At 37.9% G+C, this 20,140-nt stretch overlaps 1 protein-coding gene across 2 annotated transcripts in view; it reads left to right on the top strand.

Annotated features, from left to right (window-relative positions):
* LOC121384083 (sodium-coupled monocarboxylate transporter 2-like) overlaps nt 1–20,140 on the top strand; it is a 51,129-nt gene that overhangs the window by 16,439 nt on the left and 14,550 nt on the right. For both annotated transcript variants that reach the window (XM_041514308.1, XM_041514309.1), the window contains exons 6-13: nt 2,576–2,649; nt 3,319–3,456; nt 5,469–5,604; nt 8,941–9,029; nt 14,607–14,725; nt 15,552–15,622; nt 18,191–18,277; nt 18,787–18,998. In XM_041514308.1, the coding sequence (XP_041370242.1) occupies nt 2,576–2,649; nt 3,319–3,456; nt 5,469–5,604; nt 8,941–9,029; nt 14,607–14,725; nt 15,552–15,622; nt 18,191–18,277; nt 18,787–18,998 (926 nt within the window). The remainder of the gene's footprint in view (nt 1–2,575; nt 2,650–3,318; nt 3,457–5,468; nt 5,605–8,940; nt 9,030–14,606; nt 14,726–15,551; nt 15,623–18,190; nt 18,278–18,786; nt 18,999–20,140) is intronic.

Raw genomic sequence — 20,140 nt, 5'->3', positions numbered from 1 at the left:
TTAATTAATACTGACAAGGGCTTCTGCATCACACAATCGAGTTTGCAGTTACCAACATAATATGGTAACAGGTCGTTTCGCCCTTATTACTAGTTCAACCGAGTCGTTTTGAACAGGGTTGATTTGTACCTCTAACCGAGTCGTTTCGCCCCATGTTTCGATTCGCACTAATTTTTATTTTGTTAATAAAGTACATTTATTCATTGATTTGTCCTATATCCATTGATTTTTAGATGTCACACATTGCATGTTTATATTTACAGATAAAAAAAATATTATAATTTTGTTTATTTCCAGTATCATTTACTCAAGCCATATACATGAAATACGTACAGAGCTTAGATAATATACAGACGATGTATTCACATTAATAATTAATTTATGAACAGTCACACTGCATACTACTGATGTGCTGTGGTTTCTTATTAAATATACTACATACCCAGCTGAGGTTAAAACGCCGAATACGGTATGTTGATTTCACCTAGCTTCAGCTGACAGAAAGTAAACAGCTGATAAAGCATTAATATCCAAAGAGAGAAAATTACCTAATATTTGGTAATGAATAATGAATAAACAGAAGAAAAAAATACTTCAAAACTATAATAAATATATTTATTTTGTGGGGCGAAACGACTCGGTACGAATGAGATTAGGGCGAACCAACCCTGGGTGAATAGGACTAAGGGCGAAACAACGCAGAGTTCATAATGGTTTTAGGGGAAAACGACCCGGATTCGAATAATATGTATCTGATGCTTTCGAGACGTTTTGGCCCCGCTACACATTCGGCCCCAGACGTTTCGGCCCCATAACCCTAGTCGTTTCAGCCCCGGTTATTGTTGTTTTATAAATCAAACTATTCAGTCACTTGTGTTTTGTTATTAAATTTTATCGTAAGTATTGTAATTTCTTTCTCTCGTTCTCTTTCTTTTTCCTTTCTCTCTTTTTGTGATTAGTTTGTTTTTAATTGAACATAATATCCGAGTGTTAAAGAATAAATAAGAGCCAACCAACCAAAACTGTATTTAGCTTTGATAATCCAAAAATGAAAATGAACTGATTTTCTTGTTTGTGTAAATACAATTTAATAAATTGCAATAAATTGTTTTGCGTTTGTTCTACTTAATTATATTTCCATATAGATCCTTCCCATAACAGGGGCGCTTTAAATGTGGCTAGAAATGGAACCACTAATGTTTGACGTCAGTAGGGGTTACATGTGTACAGAAATTAAATACGATCACAAAGAATGTTTTCCATGCGGAACACTCACTCAAGGTTTGGAGTCGGCATCTGGATTAAAAATCCCATGCCTCGACTGGGATCCGAACCCAGTACCCACCAGCCTGGAGATCGATGGTTTAACCACTGCGCCACCGAGGCCGGTAGGTAAATTGAAAGTAGGTAAATCATTAAGACATGTTCTAGTTCAGTTCAACTTTATTTTCGTGCTTATGTCCCATTAAAGTTCAACCAACCTGTCCTGGGCACACACCTCAGTGTTCTAGCATTTAAAACAAACAGCAAAAACACATACGGATGCACAATTCCTGAACTAGTCTGAGTTGTTTGTGATGGCATCGTGGGTTAGGTAAGTTCTGTCTTGTATCACTTTCTACCGCTTGAATCGTTAGTGAAACAATGTTCAAACGTAATATACAAACATGAAAGTCTAAGCATACTAAACGTAAGTTTCGCTTCCTTATTTTATCACCATATCATTTATCGATGATATTCTACATGAACGCGATGACGTACATGTTTATGTGTGTATGTGTGTGCGTGTCACTGTGTATAATATGTATGTAGGTCTATTGTATGCATGCGCGCGCGTGTGTGTGTGTGTGCGTGTGTGTGTGTGTGTGCGCGCGCATTGAATGTTATTCGACAAATTAATGTTACAAATTTGTATTTTATTTATATTATTACCGGTGTATGTGACCATCTAAAGTGTTACTATACCAATTACAGCATATATCGTGTATTGAATTAGGTGCCGAGACGGTTTGGGGCCGAACATGTACTGGGGCCGAAACGTCCTGACACCTATCTAATTCAACTTTTTAACTGATGTTACGGAAATATCCGATGTTGACCGAATGGTTCGGTCGAACTACCCGATGGGTCGAACATTTTCTCGAGCACCGACGGGGTTCGAGCCAACGAGATTCAACTGTGTGTGTATATATATATATATATATATATATATATATATATATATATATAGATAGATAGATAGATAGATAGATAGATAGATAGAGATAGATAAGAAACACAACATAATAACATAAGTACAAGTCATAATTAAAACTATTTTAAGTTTTCATCTGTTGTTATTAGTAATTCACTGCATAATTGGTTTAGACATTTTTTGTTTGCTTTCGATTGGTATATTGATCAAACAGTTGCTATCCGTCTAATGATATTGATGAAACGATGTAGAAGACATATCAAAGACACGTTAAATCTTAGTGCTTGTATTCAAGATCGTTATTTGTGATACATATTCTAAGAACTATTTTGTCAAAGCTACATGGACGTTCATGCTTAATATCATTGTATTATTCACCAGGGATTAATGGAAGTGGGTGGAGTGAAGAATATGTTTGAAATTGCAAACTCACAAGGTCGGATAATCTTCGACGAGTAAGTACCAAATCCAGCAATAAACACCAGCTTGTAAACGGAACTAGTTAAACCTCAAAAGGCCATACGGTATCGCATATAAACACAATGGATGAATGAATTCCGAAAATTATTTACCTATAGCGAATTAATAGCATGTTCTATTTATTTGTCCATGTCGTGAATGTGGGATATTAATGTGACAGAACAAAATTTTAAAAGAAATATCATTGTACAGGGTTTTCGATTAACAATTAATTTGTTACCTCTTCAATCCAAATTCAATGTAATGCTCAAATAAGCTCTTTTTAACATCAGGCGCGGATCCAGGATATTTTAATAGACGGGCCCAAAACCCGTTGTAGTTTTTGAAAATAGAATTTAAAGGTCCTTGACAAGTGGACAGAATAATTTAGCATTTTTGTGTATTCTGTAATATATATTGTTTCACCAAAAATAGGGGGGGGGGGGGGGGCGGGCTTCTTGGGATCCCGCCTGAATCCGCCCCTGAACATCGTTAACTTTCGGCATATTATTTTATATTTGGATAATTTTTGAGGGAAATGTTCCTAGGAAAATGACTAATTAAACCGTGGCAAATAAAACGATTGGTTGTCAAATACGTGAATATCCGATGACTAAATTGAATGGAATTAACTTGGTGGTGTAGTGGTTTATTTGTACTTGCAGCGTCCGGGTGGATCCGCGTGTACGTCACACTCTTTGGTCGTTGACGTTAGGCGCTTTCTTCAACTGGTTCGTCAACAGCTTCAACCAATCAACAGTTCAACGCTTATCTTCACTTAGGACTATGAGAGCTGCCAAAATGTAGGTCACATTCGTGGTTAGAAACTATACTCGCGGAAAACAGGTTCCTGTGCACCAAAGATCCCTTGCTACTAACGGAAAAATGTAGCAGGTTTTCTCTTTAAGAATATAATGTCAAAATTACCAAAATGTTTGACATCCAATAGCCGGATGTGCGTGTGTGTGTATGCGCGTGCGCCACCCTCCCTCCCCCCCCCCCCCCCTTTGCCACCTTCCTACGCCACTGGTAAAACCTTTTTTTTAAATGTGCGTGTTAGGCTGGGTTATGTTTTTGGTTGTGCGTGTGTACAGGTGTATGTGGGGGGGGGGGGGGGTGAGGTGGGGAGGGGGCTTGTTTTGTTGGCTATTGTTTATTTGGGGGCAGAGTTGTTGTTACTGGGGGGGGGGGTTGGCGAAGGTAAATTTGTTGTGGGGTTTTTTATTAAAATATATATTACGTTTTTTGTTTTGCCTGCCACTTACGCTTATAATCATGAATACAACAATGTATTCATTTTAACATGTTGGGCATCTACCTACCTTAAATAATCAGCATGCAAGACAAACATAAATATGTTTATACAAATATTTTGATGTAAACAAAACAAGTACTGTTACTAGGTAGATGTTTTAGGTTAAATTATATATTGAGCTGTTATTAAAGCAACATTTTCACTTTATAATGCAATGTATATAGGCCTAATTAATTTGGAGCAAACGAAATATTTAGTCAAACAGGCGCATGTCTAGACTGGCTAGTGGTGTTTTTAAGGGAGGGGTTGGGTCATACGTCCCAGGAAATACATTGAAAAACCCCCTACATAATATAGTACGCGAGGAAGTAGGGCCTCCACGATTCCAAAATATTGGACTCGAGTACTCGAATCGGACCCGAGTACTCGACCCTTACACTAGATGATGATGAGATTAAGGAATAAAGTAAAATAACATTATGCATCTTAATTCCAGCGCTGAACATGGATGCCAAATCATGTCAGTGTATTGCATTTACAAACTGGGGTAAATACTTTCAGTATTGTGACAGACGGACGGCCAGATTAAAAAGATAAACTAGCACATGATCATAGAATAATTGTGTAACTTATATCTTGATTATCTACTGCTGAAATTATGGTCCTACATTGCCCATTGTATTATAGCTGATCATTATTCTCCAGTTTGTACGAGTACTCGAGTCCTGTGGACGGACTCGAATCTTGCTAGACTCGATCCGTGCCCGAGTACTCGAGTACTTGCGGAGACCATATGGGAAAGGGGACTGTTCTGATCGGAATATTACATATAGTCCGTCCCATACTTATACAAAACTGTTGTGTTGATTTTTTTGGTGTTTGTTTTTTGTAAATCATTTCAGTTTGGCTTGACGTAAATATAAAAGTGTTTTGGAAATAACAAACATACTAATTTTGTGTGTACTTTAGAAAACAATCGGCTCAGAAATAAACGAGTTGTAGTAAATTACATAGTATGAAAAAAATGCGTTTCTATTATTGAACTATTACAACTGTGTTATTGTCACACACAATTCATTAAAACCGTAGGTGTGTTTGTCTGTTTAAATGAAATTATGATCATTACTGTGAGGCAAGATTTCACGCTAGATTCATCTGCTATATTTAACACATGGTCAATTACATGTATAACAAAACGCAATTTAATCAACTTAATTTTTACATGTATCATTCTTTATTTTTAAAGCATAGGTGGAAACATTTATGATGCCAGGGGATGGCATGCATAAATATCAGATTGAGGATTCACAATCAAATGTGGTCATCGGCCATGCTTGCTGTTAGCGGAACGCGCCGGAACTGGAGAGCGGTTAGGGGACGTAGCTCTGCCTAATTTGTCTCGCTAATTTCTAATGGAGGCTATAACATATTCCCTTTTGCAAATAGAAAAATGTATCAAACATCAAATCATTGACATCCAGTAGTTTGTAATTTTAGTTAATAAGTGTTCTCTAGTGGTGTCGTTAAACAACAACGAGATGAAATTTCTTTCTTCTGCAGAGCGTTTTTCCTGAATGGACCCCTCTGCATTGTGTACGGAAGTATCCTCTGTTTTAGCGGAATCCTCGTTTTCTCATACTTCTTCGCGAAAGGGTGTGATCCGTATGAAGCTGGTTTAATTGAAAACCGAAATCAGGTATGTATGTGGATAACGGGCCAGCATAACTAACCTTAATATTGTGCATTTTGTCATAACAGCAGTAAAAGCGGGAAGAGGTGGGGAGGGGCCATGCCCCCCCCCCCCCATTTTTCTTGACCCAGTAGCAGCAGCGATGGTTTATATATACATATATAAACTAACAGGCAAAAGAAACTTATCACCTTGTTCAGTAGGTTCATAAAGAAAAACCAAGACAGATGTGATCTATATGATGATTATTTTACTGAAAGGAATCATTTTCCAATGTCATTACAAAATAAGCATTGCCATATCGATAGTGCATTTGCCATAAGGCCGAGCGAAAGAGACATGGGATCAAAATTAAAAATTACACAATCAGAGTCCCTTCAAAAGGTGCTTCTAAAGTCAAATCATGGGACAAGACATGTCCCCAGTAGCGTGTGTGACTACCTCTTACATCAATACACGCCAAAGCACGTCTCCTCATGGATGTCGTCAGTCGCCGGATGACGTCAGCAGGACTTCTGCGCCAAACATCCAACAAAACCTGTTCAAGCTGCTGTCGATTTGCTGGGGGAGGTACGCGTTGTCTCTGCTGTCGAGCAAGATGATCCCAGAGATGCTCTGTATGAAGTCTGGCTGTATGAGGTCGTGCATTGTTCTGCTGCAAAAGGGTACTCCTAGGCTGTTGACGCAAGAATGGCACTACAACAGGTCGCAACATTTCATCCCTGTATCTTTGACCAGTCAGATTTCCACGGATGATGAGAAGCCTTGTTGTCCGTTGAGCGCAAATATCGCCCCATACCATGACGCCGCCTCCACCAAAAAGGTGCACATCTTGGATGCAGTTCGGCGCCAGTCGCTCTCCCCTACGTCGATAAATACGAACTCGGCCATCATTTCGGAACATGTTGAAGCGATTTCATCCATGAACAGCACCCTTTCCCAATCACGCCGCTGCCACCGACGTACAGTTCGTGCCCATTGTAATCTGCGTTGACGGTGCAGAGGGGTAAAGGCCATTCCACGGAAGGGGCGGAAAGCTCTGATACCAGCCCTGCGGAGTCGTCGTAAGACTGTTCGTGTGCTGATGGGGTGTCCCAGTGCCGTCGCCGCCGTTGACATCGCCGTCACGAATCGGTTCCGCAGGTGGATTGTCCGGATGTAGCGGTCTTCAGATGGCGTTGTGACCCTTGGTCTTCCCGATCTTGCACGGTCTTGTGCCTGGCCTGTCTGCTGATAACAGCTCAACAAGTTGCTGATAGCGGCTTGACTGCAGTTGAAGGTTCTTGCAATCTGCCGTTGAGAGGCCCCCATATCGGCCATACCGATAGCTCTGTTGCGTTCTGCTTGGGTAAGTATCGGCATCTCTCTGATGTTCTTTTTGATACTGCTTCCTTGCTTTGTCCCACACCGGTATTTATGCAACAATCATGCACGATCATTTTTATCAAACTTATCTTTAATTCAGATAAACTTATTTTAAAAGTGATAAGTTTCTTTTGCCTGTTAGTTTATATATATATATATATATCCCCACTTTTTGACACTTTCCTACGCCAATGTATATATATTCTGGTATGGATATCTAGCAATGGCATACAGGTCTTGTACAACAAAAAATAACCACACTCCGACTATTTGTTAATGGATAATTACATGTTGAACTAGACACACAAAGCGTCTGTGGTGATTCCAATCCACTGGAGTTGACAGTGCATCAGCCATGTAAGCATCAAGTTTTAATACCATCAGTTCAAAGACTGGTCTTAATTACTTTAAATGTATATAGTTGTATCAATGTTAACCTAGGGGCAACCTCATTATATGGGTTATGCCTACTATGCATTCCACAGATACACAGCATGTTCACAGGTAACTGGAGCGATATTAATAGTCAAAACATTTTCGTTTTGTTACATAGAGGATACTCTCCGAGTGTCTTGTGATATCATCATTTATCAGCACGTTGATACGGTTAAGGTTGATAAAAGTATGAAATCCGAGGCTTGTCGAGGATTTTTATACTTTTATCAACGTGTGCTGATAAAATATGATATTACAAGACACGAAGGGGGTATTCTTTTTTCCATCCATTATCATTCTTTCATTTGCGACAATTGTAAACAATGTCAGTAATGTGGGTTGAATATCACTATATGTGGCAGTGGTAGACTCGTTAACTAGCAGAACGACAGTGGCGTAACGTCACTAATAATAGGTTTAGCGCTGAAACATACAAAAGTAGCGATATCTCCTAGGAGAATATCGCAAGAGATATCGCAAACTATAGTGTCATGAAGTTTGCAATCATATGACACTCGTCGCGCAAGCACGACTCGAGAGATATGATTGCAAACTTCACTTGATGAGATATAAATCATATTTGTCAAAAAACATGAAATATCCTTTATGAGTATTATTAATGAAATACTATCAGTTCTCTTTTTCAAATTATATTTTAGGCACGTGCATATGCATAACATAAAATGGTCTTCAAATAACAATAGTTACACTGCTAACGGCTACAACATATACTGTCACACTAATATTAAATTTGAAAGAATAAAACTTATCTCTGCATAAAAAAGTCCAAAAGAAGGTTTCACAAGGTCGTGACGGCATGCTGTCTTGAATCATATCCAGACTATTTGTTTGTAGGACAGACACTCCGCATGACGATTGAAATCTCAAAACTCAGCGGATATTTTGACAGTTGTGTTCCCATGCGCTCATGATCACTGTCAAAACCAGTTATGGTATTACGGTGTTCGCGAAAGAAAAGTATATCCTGCCACACTGGTGACACCCGCTATTAGCAGAAACCAAGTCCGTTGTGTTAATCTAAAACAAAAAAGTAATGATTTTGATGTATAAGAAGCTACGGTCTTAGAAATGTCTACTGAAATTATCCATTGAACTCTGTCGTGTACAGGTTTGAGAGTGGCAGTAGGACGAGTAGGAAGAATGTATCTTTCTAATGATGGCATGACTCCAGTACAACGAAACATCTTACTGTGATCTATATGATCAATCACGATCTTGTCAAAACATCCTTTGGACTGTCTTATGTAGAGATGTAATTTGAATGCAGCAACTGTTTTGTCGTTCAGTATTATGTCATACACAACAGACAGACAATGTGAATAATGATATTTTACTTTTAACTTAAAGCTACACAGAGGGCATGTTGCCATGTCATTCTTTTGAATCATCAATGCTCATTACAGCATTCTGTGACATTTTAAAAGTAACTTATTCCATTGTAATACTGAAGTGAGCTCCAGTGGCTCTGGTCAAAGTTCATGACACAGTCACAGTGATACGAATGTTTTGTTTCGTCTACAGGTGATGCCTTATTTTGTGATGGACGTTTTAGCTGTGCTTCCAGGAATGGCAGGACTCTATATATCCACGCTTTTCAGTGGTGCTCTTAGGTGAGTTGATATTGTATGTCTGGACTTCACCAATCCACACAACCTAGTGTATATCACAGCTTAGGATAGTCTAAATTAATTTTCCACAAAAACCACAACCTCTGTCTGTCTTTCTTTTTGTCTGTCTTTCTTTCTTATTAAGGTACACAGTCCCCTAACGTAGTGTATGGTACCTTGGTTTAAAGGGACATACCCTAGTTTTTAAACACCAAGACATATTTTTGACTATTATAACCGGTTTTTTGGTAACTGGAATCATATTTTACTTAGATTTTATGGTTTTAGATTATCAATTTCCGTACATTCGAAGTGTTTTTGGTCATCTTGGTGTTTTTTAATATCACAAAATGCATTTGTCATATTTTTTAAAAACGCACGTTCGTCTGAGAAGTAACAGTTACGGAGTCGAGTTGTAGTCTATTTTAGAGGGTATTTCACCATTTCAAAGTCACAGACTCATGTTTTACTCAATTGTAACTTTATTCAAATGTGTTACAGGTTTGTAGATTAATTAAACTTAGTGTTAATTCTCACGGGTTGAAACTAGAGTCTGTCCCTTTAAAATGACAGTTTCTTCACAGACACTTGACACAGATTAGTATAAATGAATAATAATAAGAAAAATTGTTGTATATCGGTAAACTTGATATATTTCCGCAATATTTTGCTCATACTCTCTTCATACATAACACATTTATTGCCACTTAACGTGTATTTACATATACCAAATATTTCGATCCCTACTTTATAAATGATACATTTATAAATATACTCTTCAAAAGAAGAAACGCAAAAACACATTGTCGTAACATTTGGAGAATTGATTTAATTATTGAATGGTGAGTCCGATAATTACCACATGTTGCAGGATTGTTCACAATTCACTCTAGTCCATTGTGAGTAAGTGATAGGACACACCACCAAGGTCAAGGTCATCTGGAGTCAATACCGGGTGTGACCTCCGCGTGTGTTGACAACTGCCTGGCACCGCCTGCCCATTGAAGCAACCAGAGTACGGATGACGTCCCGGGGGATGGTGGCCCACTCGGCCTGCAAGGCTGCTGCCAGCTCGGGCAGGGTCTGGGGCTGTGGTTGTCGCTGTCGGAGGCGTCGGTCCAAATCCGGTGATATCGATGGTCAAGGAAGGACATTAATGTTGTTGTTCTGTAGGAAAGCCGTTGTGAGACGTGCTGTGTGAGGCCTGGCGTTGTCATGTTGGAACACTGCGTTGGCGTTGGCCATAACTGGAACGATGTGTGGTCAATTGCCTATGTAGTGTCGTACCCTGTGGCAAAATTAACTATGACCTAAAACAAATTGGTACACAAGGTTTTTTTGTTGTAACACTATCACAAAGACCATCTCTACATATTGCAAAAGTTAGAAATGTGTGTGGCTCTGCATAATTGTTTAATATTGATTTGATGACGTCATTATGTAAACAACTACCATCGACGTCCCAAACTGCGTTAGGCCAACGGCAAAAACATTAATACGATACTTGCAGAACAATTATTTTTTTATCAGTTGGGTACATGAAATAAAACAGACAATTAGATAACGAAAAAATAAATCAACATGGATGTAAAACAAATCCATTCTAGTAAACATGAGTATAACACTATCCAGTAAATAGGAAAGCGTTTTTGTTTCCAACTTCTAGCACACGCGTTTGTTAAAATAACTCTCACGCCTGCGCGGTTCGTCATTTTAAAAAAAAAATTTAAGCAACTACATGACAAAATACGTTTTTCAACTATGCACAGTGAACGAACACTTTGATTAATATTTTTAAAAGGAAAATTTCAATTTGTCAAGAGTAGTCAGTTTACCTCTTTTACCCCCATGATCGCTGACAGCACTTGATGTCAATACAGACAGGCAATACGTCCATACCAGTTGATAGTGTGTAAAATATAATTTTTTTAATCAAGTGATTCTTAGTTAAAACAATATAGGGTGTATACTACCAAATCAAATCCCATAGACGACAATAGTAACATATGCGGCTAAAACTCCTACCTGCAACGTATCAACCGACATAAACGCCACGGATATAAATACTACCACCCCGTACACTTAAAGTGAATCAGAAAAAAATGGGGGTCAAGCTGCTCGTTTCTGAGATAACGGGTAGCGTCTATGACTACCCTAGTTTCGCACAAAATTCGAGTACTTTTTTTTACAGGTACCCCATACATGTTTCAAGCACAAGGCTACTTGACACATTGGTACTAGATGAAATAAAATTGCACATTTATTTTTCCCAGATGAAACTATTATTTTTTACAACCAACACACTCACATTTATAACCAATCACAGGACTTGTGGTGTTCACTTCTCTATCAAAAGTTCGGTGCACCTCGAACTTTGACCCAGCCGGAAGTTATTTGGTATAGTACTACCTATATACACTCAGAATTATTTACAATTGTTCCGAATGTACTAGTTCTACTATTCACTACAGTAGGGTCACAAAATGCCGAATACGTTTTGGAAATCGAAAATAATAACTGAATTTTTTTTTCTTTCTAGAAACAGGGGCATGAAAGTCTTTAAAAATAAATGATTTGGCCTTGTTGAGCTGGTACGTGTGAGGTCATGTGACACCTAATGTTAATTCAGCTTCCTCCATTTTAAGTCAGTTTCTACAAGCCATATGGACCCGATATCGGTAATTTTAATGAATAAACAAAAACGACTTAGTAACATTAATGGTTTTAGGGGGTTGTAAAGTGTTTTATTTAGATACTTATTTGTCTAAACTTTATTGTTAATGAAAACGTTCCTGAACTGTGAAGAAAAATCTCACAAATGAACCGACAAGCTTGTTTGTTCAAATAAACTAAGACGTCATGTGAGCCAGTTCGAGTCACAATGAGCAGATCAGTGTCTTCTTCAATCATTGCAGTAACATTGCTTTTTGTACACTCTGACGATCTGTAAGTCAGCATCAACTTTTGCATAAATGATTATGCATGTATTTTCCAAAGAACTGCCAAGTGCACAAACGAAACGCTGCTTGTTCTCTTTGGTAAAAATACTCTTTTGTAGATCTGAGAATCATATCGGGCACAAAATGAACAGCATTCGCTTTCCATACCTTGGCACGCCTTAGGTGGATCATGTATTTTGTTGTGGGTCTTGGCATATATCCGCCAATCACAACAACAGCTTTAGGATAGTATTCAGTCGATGACGTAAGGAGCCTTCATCAATTACTAACTGTACGTCATTTTGTACTGACGGACTGAGAGCGTTACCATTGACAAGAATAAGTTTCCAAAACTCATTTGCCAGTGCTGCCTTATTTTATGTCATCAGCGATGGTATTGGCTGCTGTTCTGAAAAGTTGCAAAAGAAGTTGCTGGTCGACTGATTGTGGCCTGCCATCCACGTTACAGACATGCTTTTCCCCAGCGTCTGGACTTCCTTCTTTTTCAGGGTAATCTCTGCTGCTGTTTGCTTTGAGACTTTTAAGACCAACTGTCTTTGCCGTGCTAACGTTGACAAGTGAATTTTCGATAACACCAACAGCAATGTTTCTAAGGGTGGGACCGTCAGCAAATTGATTTCTTTCCCAAAGGTAGGATGTAATCACAATCATATCCACTGTGTCCTTTGCCGTTTGTCTGCATCCCAACTCTATGTGCTGATCGCTCGTAAGTCGCCGATTTCTAGTGACTTCCTACATGACATTGTTTATATCAGCACATGCTGGCATGGAAAGCACCAACTTTGCATGTTGCAATTCCGTTATCCCTGTCCCTTGAATGAGGCCACCTGCTCTTTTACACCGCGCATCAGGGTCTGCTCAATAGTAAAGTCTGGTGAAATGCCATCCTAGTATATGTTGCTTCGTCTCACGACATGGTATCCATCCGTGGAGCTTTTATCGACAACCTGGTTGGTTTTGTCAAGTTTGGTCATCTGTTGCAAGAACAGATAGTGGAGTTTCTGTATAAGTTGTGTCCAGCTACAGCAAGATATGGGAGTATCTTATGTACAGCTGACCGGTGACGGAACCAGCCTCCGGAAAGCATAATATCAACCACAGACATATACTGAAGCCATAGTTCACTAGTTCTTCAGTCAGTGTCAGTTTCGTTTCATGCAGCTTTCTGCTGATTCTGGTGAGATGGTCATTGTCTTTCATAGAGCCATGTGACAGTTCACCTTTCAACAGTTTGTCGTGCAAGGAAGAGTCTGAGATTACTTCAAGATCTTCCCTGTTCTCGAATTCACTCGCTACACACAATTATATCCTTTTCAAATATGAGGAAACTCAAGTTTGGGAACTGCTGCCAGCTCTACTTGACAGTCAATCTCCTGGTCAGTGTTTTAGAGTCTCTTCCTCTAGTAGTTGAGATGAGTCTTCCCATCCGCGTTGATGATCTTTTCGCACAGTGCACACAGCTCCATGGTCTTTTAGAATTATGTCCCTGAAAAACAAAATGTACGGTTAACATGTATGCAGGTTAAATTTAACATGAATGTGTGTACGTGGGCCTTCAACGACGCCCCATTATAACATTTCGTAACATTACGACCATCTCCTATAAAATGGTGTGTGTGTGTGTGTGTGTGTGTGTGTTGTATTATTATTAAATGACAGAGAAAAGAACAAATACTCTGCATTGACTTTATGAATAAAATAATTCGTACATTGGTACAGTTTGTTTGGGATTTTTTTTCATAACGTTAGTCAATTCTTTGCAACGCCTTGTACCTACCCCGTAACATTACGTAATTGTTGAACAGCCCATGTTCTTTTAAGAAATTAGTTCTTCAAAGGTAACAATCACACACTGAGTAACAAAATTAGTTTAGAACGTTGAATTATCGAACAAAACAAAGAAATTGTTAATAACAAATCGAGCAAAAATAACTTATTAATAAAAAAGAAAATGATAATAACAATAATACTTTGACCAATGTCAGCCATACCATTTCCAGCTCACAAACCACGGTTAGTTTATTAATTATTATGCACATTTAGTCGCTCTATCATAAAGTTAAATATGACGGATGGTACATTTTAAAAATATCTGAAATAAAATTTGAACATAATATTATCTCTGCATTTGTGAAAAACAAAAATATTCAGATAGGGTTGATGTCTGTACAATGGCGACTTCGCAGGATGTGTAACAATTATGATCACTTTAGGTCATCAAGAACAAACATAATTTTGACCCAAAACACACCGCAGCTGGGTTTGGGTCTGGCGCTTTCTTTTTCGAGCAACGACTTGTACCATACTCGCCAAAGTCAGACCAAGACATTCGGTAGGGTTTGGGCCTAAATCGGCTCCAGACACGATTAAAACATTTTAGGTGGTCTGTATTGTCGAACGAATTGACATTTATATTAAGAAATACGTTTCGCACAACTAGCTGTGAAAACAATGACTATTTCAGGTCATTTAACCACTGGGAAGGCAGACGTCATGCCGTGTAAATACCTTCATGTTACTAATGGTGATGTTGATCACACTGTAGACGGACATACTATTTAACGTGTAAGTTTTTTTTAACATACATTATATGAATTTTTTTTATGTTTTGTTTACTCAGCACATTTTCTTCTGGAATTAATGCTTTGGCAGCTAACACAGTTGAAGATTTGCTTGGCTACCCGATTGCCAAATTCAAACTAAAGGAGAGTACAGCTACCCTTATAGCTAAACTATTTGGTAATATTTTTACATTATTTTAATATAATTATATACAGTGCATGGTAGATCGTATACATTCTAGTTGATTCAGTGAGAGAGAGAGAGAGAGAGAGAGAGAGAGAGAGAGAGAGAGAGAGAGAGAGAGAGAGAGAGAGAGAGAGAGTGTGTGTGTGTGTGTGTGTCTGTGTGTGTTTGTTTTTTTAAATATTACAAGTAACTGAAGCATACATCTAAACTTTGTCACACTACTTAAGTGTTTCCTACAGTCAGAAGAAACCTTATTTATAAATATTTGAATAGAAATTGTAATACGTTTATAGGAATATTTTATGCGCAGAAATTAAATCTCATTATTACAATTTATTTCGTTGTTCAGTTCTGAACTAATATTAATTTCAAACTGAATTTAGACGGCATTTCCTCGGTTACTGTCCAATTGAACCAATCGGATATCATCATTTCGATCGTCTTAATCGTGACGACACACCAAAAAGCCGTCTTAATAACAAGTTACGTGACCAAAATTACTTCGATACAATTGGTCAGACATCATCGCCAAGACCTGTACGAATGACATCAAAACAACTGGCGCGAACACGCAATGACGCTTGCCCCGCCCAGATCAAGCAATGAACCTATGAAATGTCGTCTAAATCGGTTAGAAGGCTTAAGACGTTTCTTCAGAAATATGAACGGGCTCCGCTCCGCTCCGTCCCTTCTTATTTCTGAAGAAACATCTTAAATCTTCTAACCTATACATATTTAATGTAGTTTGATCATTCTAGAGAAACAGTTTGAAAACCAGAGTTTACCTCGCTAAAATAGTCACACGTTATTGTTTCAGTAATTGTCTATGGTTTGCTCACCATCGGGTTGGCGTATTTAGCCAAGTCACTTCACGGACCTGTTACACAGGTAATTCAAAGTTAAAGTTAAAGTTTGTCTTGTTTAGCGACACCAGTAGAGCACATTGTTTAATCATCGGCTATTGGATGTCAAACATTTGGTAATCCTGACACGTAGTCATTAGAGGAAACCCATTACATTTTTCCTAATGCAGCAAGGGATCTTTTATATGCACTTTTCTACAAACAGGAAAGCACATACCACGGCCTTTGACTAGTTATTGTTCACTGGTTGGAACGAGAACCCCAATCAGTTGAATTGATCCACTGAGGTGGTTCGATCCTGCAACGCAAGCACCTCAGGCGAGCACCCGTAGAGAGGGTATTCGATATCTTCCAGACAAAACGTATTTTGCCTGCCTCCACCACCCCCGCCCTTCCATCGTCTAAAACATTTCCCAATACCTCACGCCTATCACCAAACTCGTACTTACTAGCTTATAAAACCCTGCTTCCATGACACTGTGCTACACCTTACTGTTAGGAGTATTTGGTTAATGAAAGGCAGATGTTGGTCTGGTAAGGAAATTGTTTATTTAATTTGGCAGTGTGTATGTATTGCCCACACCGGTCACGTCGGTTGCGGTCGATACCACGTTAAGTTAGTAGAGTCGGAAAGAAAAGGACCGGTGTCCTAATATTTCCTATGCGACACACTTTGTCGCTAACCCCTAACCGTAACGCTAACCCTAACCCTAACCAAAGCCCTAACCCTTTTGTCACACTATCGCCTCCGCTTACAAAAGGGAATTTTCACAGTAGGGGACGTTATAAACTTAAATACCTGTAAATTGGTTTGTCACCATTATGTCCACTATTGATTTCCTATCCGATGACCGTTAGCTGATTTTGCTGAAATAAAATTCAACAGACTACCCCAGGTAATTTTTGGCGGCCATTTTATTAACAAAGAAAAAGAATGAATGAATAAATGAATGAATGAATGTTTAACGACACACCAGCACACACAATTAACTGTGACTGACGTTACTTGTTTCTGTCATCGGACTACAAGCTGGTAGGTACAAGTTTCACAGCCCGGTACCGGTTCCAACCCAGAGCGAGTTCTTAAGAGCTCAGTGGGTAGGTGCAAGGCCACAACACCCTCTTCTCTCTATATAACCACTAACCAAATAACAACTAACTCACTGTCCTGGACAGACAGTCAAGATAGCTGAGGTGTGTGCCCTGGACAACGTGCTTGAACCTTAACTGGATATAAGCACAAAAATAAGTTGAAATGAAATGAAATGCAGGTTTAAACGTTGGTTATTAACTGCAACCGTTTTGGTCTTGATTCCACGAGAGAGGAAAAATGCCACCACGTACGTTTCCTTTCAGTTAGCAGCAATGGAATCTTTATAACCACTTTCATACAAATTAGACAGCCTTTGAAATGCTAGTCCTGAGGAGAGTCGACTCTTCAATCTATTGCACTTTATCCCAGGGGCTTAATTTACAAAGACATCTCATTGTCCTTGCAAGTGTTTTTGCATTTTACCGCGATACTTCAAAGTTGCGTGAGTTTAGTGAACTATGTCCCAGCGCTCTAACCACTAAGCTATATCTCGCTCGTTCCTTCTGAAGATAAAGACAAACAGTTACTCGAGTCCGCTATAAGTATAGATCACCCCGCCATCAAGTCAATGCTTAAGGACGGGACGTAGCTAAGTGGTAAAGCGCTCGTTGGATGCGATCGTTCCCAGTCGGTGTGCTCAATGGGCTATTCTCGTTCCAGCCAGTGCATCGCGACTGGTATATCTAAGGCCGTGGTTTGTGCTATTCTATCTGTGGGATGGTACATATAAAAAATCTCTTGCTACTAATTAGCGGGTTTCCTCTCTAAGACTATATGTCAAAATTACCAAACGTTTAACATCCAACAGCCGATGATTAATAAATCAATGTGCTCCAGTGGTGTCGTTAAACAAAACAAACTTTTACACTGTGAGATTTCAAAATTGCGTGAGTTTAGTGAACTATGTCTCAATGCTCTAACCACTAAGCTATAACTCGCTCCTTCCTTCTGAAGACAAACACAAACAATTACTCAAGTCGATTACTGATTTTTGCAGCGGTTGACTCCCAAAACGCCTCCACGTACTCTGCACACAAGCCTGAAATGTAATGGAGCAACGTTTTACAACACAAATCCGACTTGTCATCAAAACAGTCGTGACTTGAATTGAAATGCTATGTTACAAAAGACAGATCACGCAGAAAGATGTGCGAAGACATACTATTAGCGAATTAATGGGTCACATACCAACATTAAGGGGAACAACATATCTATAGACCCTCTAACACAAAGTTATCAAGTACAAAAGTGTTGTATATTGAATAGACCTCATCTACCAGTATATTGTAGTAAAATATTTAAATTAGAACAGATGAAATAATTTTATGTTTTAATCGCCTCAGGAAATACTGAACATGGTAATTTTAAAAATGGCACTGTTATTGGTAGCCTAATACCATAAGGTAGAGAACCATTATTGAGATGTAGATTATAGATAATGATTAATTAATATCGGGATTGAGGATCAGTATAGAATGTTCTTAAATTTGTGTATTAAAGATGGCGAATTCAGCCATGGGTGCCTGTGGTGGACCTGTGTTGGGAATTTTTCTCCTGGGAGCCATCTTCCCGTGGGCGAATAAACATGTAAGTTGTAGTTTTGGTAAATGCCAAGTAGTCGCTATATATTTATAATTATATTTGGAACTAATTTAGTGAGATTCAGTTAGAACTATTTCTTACGGTTCTGCTTTTTTTTCATGCATTCTATTCTTGGTGATGCATGTGGTCAATCATTACTACAGACATGTTTACCTGCAAGATACCTGCAATTTACCTGCATAAATATTTATTATTTAAGGTACATGATTTTTTTCTCTTGTTTTTCTTTATGAGAAATGTGTATGATCACTACCTTAAACCCGTCTACGTTTAACATAACAAATAGGTTACATATAATAAACTGACTCATTTTTTTTTCTTTCTCATGGAATGTCTGTTTATAGCATTAGTTAAATGATACTGATTATATTCATTAGAGAGGTTAATTCCAAAGTGGAATTTGTTACCATTACTAGCTAGGGCGGTGCTTATAATACGTTCGCAGGTTTGTCCTCGAATTTTGAATAACCCTTGTTTTTTTATTATTATTTTAGGGCGCCTTATATGGGTGTTTAGCAGCGATCATATTTAACATGTGGATGGCCATTGGAGGACAGATATATGGCTCGCCACCCGTGCCACTTCCACCAGCACCGACCTACGGATGCGAAGGAAATATCACTATGGTGATGAATACTACTGGAAGTCAAGAGTACACGTTGTCTTCCATTACGACTAGTACAGTTTCACCACAAACTAATTTAAGGTACTAAGACACAAGTGTGATAGTCTCAGGGTTGGGGGCCCAGATTTCACTACCTTACATCCATGATATAAGTACATATCAATATTATATATATATATATATATATATATATATATATATATATATATATATATATATATATCATATAGTGTAATTAGAATCAATATAATAATATTAATAAGCATGAATACATGAAAACATGGAGTTCACTAATATGTGGGGTTAACAGTGAAGATAGAGGTAGAGGATAGATTTAAAGGGAATGGTAAAGGGAGAAGGGAAGGAAGGAAGAAGGAAAGAAAGAGTGAATTAAATACTTTGATTTCGAAAGAGAAAACATGTTTGTATTGAAATACCTCTAGAACATTGTATTGCCATGTCTTGTTTTTAGGTATCTGGACCAAGGTGTCCAATATTCCTCAAATTCTTGAAATTGACAATTTTTTAGAAGTATATATTTTTCAATTTCTATTTTATCTTTTAAAATTTTTAAAAAGCATATATGTTAGGTCCATATTTCTGCATTTTAGATATATATATATATATATATATATATATATATATATATATATATATATATATATATATATATATATATATAGCATTTAACATTGATAATGAGCCAATTAATAAATACCATCTTACTTTTTTTCCTCTTTATGATTCCAAACAAGACTGTCTGTTTATCGAGTTGTGTATGTTCACCTTTGTTCTGAATCCATCGTTCAATTTCCTTCCATAAAAGAAAGACTTTAGAGCAGTCATAGAACAAATGCTCCAATGTTTCTGGTTGTCTATGACAAAAATCGCAGATATTTGATTCTATGTATTTTATTTTATATAAAAACGTGGTTGTCGTGATTATTCGATGTAGAATTCTATATTAAAACCACTGTAAAGTTGTATCTTTAAAACATATAAATGGTAAATTATACACCTTTTCCCACTCCTGAAACGATAGTATGAAACCTAAATTGTAATATTTTCTTTGGGAAGTTGGCACTATTGTCGATTTGTTTAAAATATTATACATTTCTTTGCACCCTTTAGTATTTAAAAAAAAAAAAATCCAGTTTAAAAGGAAATATAGGATTTAATGTGTTAACCTGTTGATTGTTGATATTTGACAATGTGCAATGCAT

This window comes from Gigantopelta aegis, chromosome 10 (genome assembly GCF_016097555.1).
Source record: "Gigantopelta aegis isolate Gae_Host chromosome 10, Gae_host_genome, whole genome shotgun sequence".
Classification (NCBI taxonomy): domain Eukaryota; kingdom Metazoa; phylum Mollusca; class Gastropoda; order Neomphalida; family Peltospiridae; genus Gigantopelta; species Gigantopelta aegis.
Note: the sequence above shows the minus strand (reverse complement) of the source record. Positions and strands in the feature narration are given on the sequence as shown.